The 8,079-nt window shown below is 49.8% G+C and overlaps 1 protein-coding gene across 1 annotated transcript in view; it reads right to left on the minus strand.

Moving 5' to 3' along the window:
- The window catches only part of IRX4 (iroquois homeobox 4), a 125,811-nt gene extending 118,762 nt beyond the window's left edge, over positions 1-7,049 (minus strand). The window contains exons 1-2 of the mRNA XM_069613707.1: positions 6,767-7,049; positions 365-512 (exon numbers count right to left, since the gene is read on the minus strand). Coding sequence (XP_069469808.1) covers positions 365-409 — 45 coding nt within the window. The 5' untranslated portion in view covers positions 410-512; positions 6,767-7,049. The remainder of the gene's footprint in view (positions 1-364; positions 513-6,766) is intronic.
- Positions 7,050-8,079: the final 1,030 nt, after the last annotated feature.

Raw genomic sequence — 8,079 nt, forward strand, 5'->3', positions numbered from 1 at the left:
GCGCAATTATGTAATTCTAACGGGACCCTTTTCAAAAACACTTTGTGACGACGCGAAAGAGCCAAAAAGACACTCAAATTAATAAAAAAAACACATATATCAAACTAACAGCAATGGGATACACTTGCTTCATGCAGCTTTAATAATCACAACCCCCCAGCAGAGGCACCTTATGCCGCTCTCCGGGTTCACCCCACTGCCTCCTCCCTGCCCACACTCTCAGGAAAGGTGCAACTTGCATTATCAACTTGACACACACATTTGGACAGAAAGCAGAGCCAATATGTCAATCGGTTTGGACGCGGTGGGATTTGGGAGAGGGGGCCGGGGGGCTTCAATATGCGGGACCCCTCGCCAGTCTTACCTGGGGTGCAGAGGAGTATGGGTATCCGAACTGCGGGTAGGACATCGTCCGGAGCCGGGAGCCGAGGAGAGGCGTCTGCTCTGCGCCGCCGCAGCCCAGCTCTGCTAGAGAGAGCGCCAATCGAGTGCCAGCCACGGGCTCCCGTGTGCTTATAGGAGGAAGCAGAATACCATATTTAATTTATTTACAGGCATCCCAAACTTTTTTTCCCCAAAGACACAGCGAGAGAGGGAGGGGGAGGCAGTAGCACACGGCAGGCTGTCTTATTTGCTTTCTACTCTGGGAAGGAGTAATTCGTACGTGGGACTGTAAGATGGATTCTGGATGCCCAATGCACAGAATACAAATGTGTGTGCTATGTGGATATATATTTATACACACAGCATACACACACACACACACATATATATATATATCTTATACACACAAAATGTGTGTGGACGTTTGTGTGCACCTACACCTCTCATACAATAATTCATCAAAGATTCACTGTTTTAAACAGAAGCTATTCTGATGTCAGCTGTGTTCTTTGCAGCCATTGTGACGTCAGTTGAGCATGGTGTTGTGCACCCGGATGCATCGTTCGCATACCCACAAGGTCCCTGGGACAGGACATAGACCATGCTTAGTTATGTGAAACTGCAGGAAGAAGCGCGAACGACTTTGTTTGTTTTTATTATCCGAAGACTCTCCCTTGCCCCCGACTAATGATTTTTCTCCTTTACTCACTGAAGGATGGCGAGCACTTTTAATTAGAAATTAATTAATGAGCAGCTGCTTCTTCCCTCCCCACTGTTATAATTAGTCTCAATTACAAATGAGACACGTGGAGGGGACACGCGAGTGAGTCTTCGTTTAAGACTTAATCAAGGGCAGGAATTGGCGCCTAGCGTGGCCATAAACAAGGCGACAAGCAGCTCGGTGTCCTGGGAGGAGACCCCACACGCGTGCCCCGGAATCGTTTGTACAGCGGCGGGGCCTGTTCGCGCACCTTAAGAACACACGTGAAGATTGCTCCTGGCAAAAATAGTCTGTGTCATACGGAGACGTTGATTCTAATCCCGGCGTCCGCACCATTCCACAAACAGTGTGATTCTAATCACACCAATGCCCCCAAAATGTAAAAATGCAAACATGCAAAACTGCCTGAAGACGGTTCTCGTCGTAATCTGGTCGCCATCTTCCTATCACACCATAACCCCTATGCAATGTGCAGAGGCCCCTGGGCAGGGTGCTCCTTTACATACCCATGCAGCATGCAAAGCCACCCGAGGCCCACTGGAGAGGGCGCGACTGTGTTTCCAACACCTACCATGATGAAAACGAACTTTGATGATGGATATAGTTCCCCATTAGAGTGTGGTGTGCCCTCAGCCTAGGAAACATGATGGATCATTGTCAATGTGTGCATTTGTTTCATTGCAAATTAAGGGCACCACTAAACACAGAGCTCGGCGGCTGTCTGTTTTGTGAAATTAATGGGTGTCAAAAGTTTGCATTGTTTCCGTATATTTGCACTCCAACGATCTCCCGCAAGCTTCTTGGAGTGGATTGCGCCTGGACCTTGAGAGGTAGGTAAAGTGCGGCAGGGTCGCCCGCCAGTCAGCCAGCCACGCGGGTCTTGGAAGATGCGCGTGAGCTTGTTTATTTATCTTTCCTCGTCTAATGAGCAGCTTCCAGAGGCAGGTCATGAATATTTAGCGGCCTCTCCGCCAAAGAGCCTCTTGCAATGAGAGTGTTTATGGAGAAGGGGAGAGGTCACCAGCCTGGGCGTTCTGTGGTGACCGGGAAAAGGAAGGAGCAAGCAGCACGCGCGCCCTTCGGACAGGGCTACAATAGTGACAAGCAGATGCACTGGGGAAGTGGCCAGAGGGGCATAAATAAAGAGACCCCCGTCCCCTCCACTGCCCAGTCGCGAGCTTGAACTCTAGTCTAGTCCACAAGGGAAGTAATCGTCCAGACTGTTAATTCATTCGAAATGTGACACCGCGATTTTCAATAGCATTTTATTATTAATTTAAATGTGGGTATATATGTATACAAGTCAATTTGAGCCAAGTCACACATTCCACAACGCCACCTAGTAGCCATCGCTATTATATATATTTATATATAGTTTGTAGTACAGAACACAAACATATATAATACAGTGAAGGCTTGCAGTTTGTTGAGGTTGCATAACTCACATAGCGTGGAGCTATATCTATCTATCCACCCTACCCTATCTATCTGATCTAATTTAAATCCGGACTCCAGCCTCTAAGCGCAGTACCTGGAATCGGTACTGTACCCACTAGTACTGCTCAGTGTATTCTTGTTCACAAGACCAAAGCTTTGTCCCATAGCTGCCCTTACTCACTCACTCCATCCATCCATCCATCCATCCATCCATCCATCCATCCATCCATCCATCCATCCATCCATCCATCCATCCATCCATCCATCCATCCATCCATCCATCCATCCATCCATCCATCCATCCATCCATCCATCCATCCATCCATCCATCCATCCATCCATCCATCCAGTCTTGCTATCATTCTATCTAATATACCCATCTATCTACCTTTCTATAATTCTATCTAATATACCTGATAATTCTGCTGTATCCAGCTATCTATCTGTACCTTGGCCCTTGCTGCCACCAGCCCCCTTAAACAATACAGCTGCACTTTTTGCAAAGGCAATAATCCCACGTGCCAAGGACCCTGGTGAATGGCTGACTGCTGCCTAGCTGGTGAGAAAATCATCTAAGGCCTGGTTTTCAAAATCACTTTTGAATGGGACACTCCCCTCACCCCCCATTGAAAAAAGGCTTTGTAAATCAGTCCCGTGGTGTGTTGTGTGTAAAAAGAATAATGATATGAGCACCCAGGGTCCACTTAAAGGCCTAGTGTTGGCTAAACAAATCAATTAACCCTTCGACTGCTCCCAGAACACCCATGTGTTTCCAGAGCACGTAGTTCAGTCGCAAGGGGAGGGGCGCGGGGCTGCGAGTCCTGCGAGTCTCTGGCACCCTGTGTGTGCCGAGCGCTTGCATTTTTTGGCGCACACATGTGTCCCGGGGGCTGCTGGGCCGGTGCGGGCTCGCCTCTGAGAGGCAGAACCATCCGCCCCCCTCAACCCCCCTCCCCACCCGGCCCTCACACGTGCACCGCCCGGGGTCAGCCTCTAATTAACGACGATGTCCTCCCGCCGCCCCAGCTGGAGGACTCTGCCTCCCGGGGCCACCGCCTTCCCCTGACAGCTCGGTTGAGGGTGATTGATGACTACCCCGAGACCGAGGTACACGTCGTATAATATCCGGGGCGTAATTGCTTTAATTTACAGATGAACATACTTGTCCTGCGATTGAGTTAGACCGCAGCAAACAGCGTCCCGGGGAGCGCGAGCCTCCCGGAAAATAATGAAGAGCGGGTGCGCGTGAATTATTCACTGAACAGTTTAGAGGCAGACATTAGAGGGGCACACGATGCAAGTGTCAGTCAGGATCACCTGGCGCCCCACACACTCCCCACCCCTGTGTCTGCCTTTGAGAGTGTCTGAATGTGTCTGTCCGGGTAACAGCCGCCTTGTAAATAGGGCAGGAGGGGAGAGGCCGCGTGAAGAGGCTTTCCTTTTAAGATGTCTTTTTCATGCTCCTGGCTCTGTCTTTTGCAGAGGGTTGTGCAATTTCTGAAGGGCCCGGTCTGTGAGATATGGAAGTGTGTGTCCCTGTTGCTGAGTTGTACAAAGGAGACACACGAGTAGTTGTTTTAAAGAACTCTCTGGCTGCATTATGGCGCCCACCCGGAACCGATTGAGAGGTCCCCGGGTGGCCGCCCTGACAGCGCGCGCCCTGACAGCGCGGACCCTATTTGCTACTTCACTTCTGGGGCGGATACACAGGGTTCCCATGGATAGGAACTTAGGGGGATGGGGGGCACTGTGTGTTATTCGCACTTTTAACCTTCTCTCACACACTTGTATTCCTAGGAGAAGTTGGCCACTTAGAACTGCAGGGGACCAGAGTTCTGCGTCATGCGCGGTGGCCAAAGTGCAATTTCCACCTGCACTTGACTGTGCCCTGTCCACCCGCGCGCACCCAGCGCCTCCGATAGCGTGTCATTGATGGAGTGACCAGAGAGACGCCAAATGATGTGCAATGGGTGCCCGCACACACACATGCCTAGCAATTCTAGGGGTGTTTTTAAAGAGCTGAGTGACCTTGTGGTGGCGGAGGTGGCCTCTGATATATGCCACCACGCCTGGGCAGCGCCATGCCTCAGAATCCACACCTGTGCACTTCATGTCTTCTAATGGCTAATGTACGCAGGGGCTTACTCATAAAAGCAAAACACACGCATTCATGCGATTACCTGTTTCTTGAATTTACATATTTAAAAATAATATATATGTCATTTGGACATCATAGCAAAAACAGCAAATGAGAAGACAAGTCAGGTAAGGGACCATCTACAATTCACCCGCTTTCTGCACCTGCCCTCAAGTATACATGCATGCCCGCCTTACATGCCTACCCATACAGAATCAATCTACCTATCCATCCACACACCCACCCATTTACCCACCCATCTATCTATCTATCTATCTATCTATCTATCTATCTATCTATCTATCTATCTATCTATCTATCTATCTATCATTCTATCTAATATACCCATCTATCTATCTTGCTATAAGTCTATCTAATATACCCGATAATTCTGCTGTATCCAGCTATCTATCTGTACCTTGGCAGAGTGGACAGAAGAAATTACTTTTATACCCACAGCCTATCTTGCCATGCGCTCGTCACTTTTCAATTATGTACTGGACTCTCTGGGCGCACGAGAGGTTGCGAATTATGTGGCCCTGATTTACAAACGGGCTTTACAATGGCGCAACCTCATTGAAAAGCGCTCTGTAAATCAGGCCCTCTGTCTGATTTCGAGTTCCCGTTTAGCTCTTTGCGAAAGCAAACTAGTACTATCCACATAGCTGGCAGCAACGGACAAAAGTTATGGAAGGGACTCTGAAAAGCGCACCCGACAACGCAGCAGCACGTACGCACACACCTTTCTCGAATGAACACTGGGATCGAGGGGGTTTGACCTTTCAGGTGTATCTAGAATGTTCTTTCCCGCTGTTACACCAGTCGCAATGGATTCTACATGTCACACCTTCATGCAATGAAACAGCAGGCTTTTACACTGCCAGGCATACTCACTCACATCGACAAAAAAAATAAAAAAACAAGTTGTTTGGGGGATTTAAGTCCAGTCATATTTTTGAGTAGTTTTTAAGAAAAGGCCCCGTGCCGTGTACTCACGGACACACATGGGCATCAAAAAGTTGACAACTATTTGCCCCGTCCATAGGCCTTATCAGTGCAGGGTGAGGCTAGGTGGGAAAGAGAAACTATATATTTCTTGGGAGGCGGGGGTGGGGGAGCGAACAGGTACAGGCAACGCTCTCTTCACTCGGAGGTCACCTCTTGCACGAAGTCCCACCCGCACCAACACTCGTGAAGTCTAAGAATAAGATGAACTACCACCGCCCCCGAACCCACTAAATTAACACACTTTATAATTTGAGTTTAATCTAACGCACACCTTCTCCAACTCCATAACCGCACGTGGGTGCTGCCCCGCGCAGAAAGACCAACCACCCACAGCTGCCGTGCCCATGCGTGGACCACAGGCGGCAGAGTTGGTGCCCAAGACTGGCGCACAGAGGAGTCACTATTAATGCCCTGGCATCAGCCGTATGGCACAAGTCAAGTGCCAATACATGCCTGCCTGCATGCACCAGAGCAGACCGTACGAGTGCCCCTCACCAGAGTGCCAATGCCGCGTGTAACAGGGCAGAAGAGTCAGCGAGAGTGCCCACACATGTTTCCAAAAGACGGAGTACTGCCCATGCTTGCAACCGAGTGGATGGATGTTCAGTGCCCAGCTCTAGTGCACGGGACACGTGATACTTTCGCATTCATGTGTAACATGGGAAACATGATTCGTACATACACATGTGATAGTGGAGAGGAGGCTTCCGCAGCTAGAATGCACTGAACTCAGAAAGCAGGACCGGTACACGAATAGCGCTCATGCATGTGCCCGTGGAAAAAGCATTTGTGCCTAGATTGTAACAGGGGGGGGGGGGGGCAGGACGAGTTACATGCAACAGTGGAGAGGAGGCAGCATGCATCAGCCCCCATGTAGGTAACAGAGGAGGCAGGATCCCATGCCAGCGATAGAGGAGTCTCGATGGGTGCCTACATAACAAAACTGTGGCATAAGTGCCCATGCATGCAATGGGGCAGATACGATTGCTGCCCATATCGGAAATAAGTGCCACTATATGCAACATCTGGGACAAGGCATGTGTCCGTACCGTGCAGACATCAGAGGAGAGCTCATTTACCTGAAATCAGCAGGCGTTTCGGCTGCACCCTCTCGGCGTGGGGCTGTCCATGGCGGGGGCTCTGGTGCTATTCTGGCTCAGGGCTGCTCCGGAGCTCTGCCGGAGACATGGCACAGCACGGAGCACCTGTGAGCGGGAGATAGTGCCTGGAGTCCCCAGGCGCCCCCAGACGCCGCTGCACTCACCGCACGCAGCACACAGTGACGTCCGACTGCACAGCTCCAGCGAGCACGCTCTGCTCTCCTGTTAACACTTTCCAACACTGCAGGCGCGCGCCCTGCAAACTTTGTGTATTCCAGCGAACAGCGAATCCAGAGAAGAGTGTATTTGCAGAAATCAGAACGAATGTTCTAGGCAACGTGTGCTGTGTGAGTGGAGAGGTATGTGGACAGAGCAACAAAGGGGGGAGGGGGGCACTACGGCACACCGATAATACCCTTGCTGCAGGCAATAGTTACAACCAATATTTAAAAGAATGCACATGACCAGGGTGTTCCGTGTAACATCCTCACAATTAAAACTAACAATACAGGATGACTTGTAATAGAATCTACGGGACACATATCTATCCGATATATGTTTCTAACTCCACGTTAAGATCTCTCTCTCTCTCTCTCTCTCTCTCTCTCTCTCTCTCTCTCTCTCTCTCTCTCTTTCTCTCTCTCTCTCTCTCCCTCCCCCCCTCTCTTTCCCTCTCTGCTGCCCCCTCTTTCTCTCTCTGTGTGCTCTTTTCTCCTATGGTAATGACCGTGGCTCTGTTGATCGTTCATTCTACCCGTCTGTCCCTCATAGAATTAGCCTGACTATATCTATCTATCTATCTATCTATCTATCTATCTATCTATCTATCTATCTATCTATCTATCTATCTATCTATCTATCTATCTCTATCCAATGTACTCACATCTATCCTACAATTCTGTAGTCCACATCGTCTCTTCATCCATCCATTTGTTTGTAGGTCCGTCTGTACACCCGTCCACCCGCCCATCTATCCATCCCCTTCCTCTTCACAATCCTTCATGACCCATGCTCCCTCTTTCACATCTCATTCCCCAGTTGCACTACCCCATCCTCACACCTCCTCCTCCCAGTCCCCCATTTCCCAGCCTCACTCCTCCTCGTCCCAGTTTCTCCCTGTCTTACTTTTCTCAGCCCGAGTCACCCATTGCCCCTACCTCACTTTTCCTGCTCCCAATACCTTATTAACTTCATCTGAATCTTCTTCGTCCAAGTACCCCCACAACCCCAGGGTCACTCTTCCTCTTCCTAGTCCACAATCACCCCAGCATCATTCTTCCTCATCCCAGTTC

The sequence above is a fragment of the Ambystoma mexicanum genome, chromosome 5p (assembly GCF_040938575.1).
Source record: "Ambystoma mexicanum isolate Mex_15411 chromosome 5p, UKY_AmexF1_1, whole genome shotgun sequence".
Taxonomy (NCBI): Eukaryota; Metazoa; Chordata; class Amphibia; order Caudata; family Ambystomatidae; genus Ambystoma; species Ambystoma mexicanum.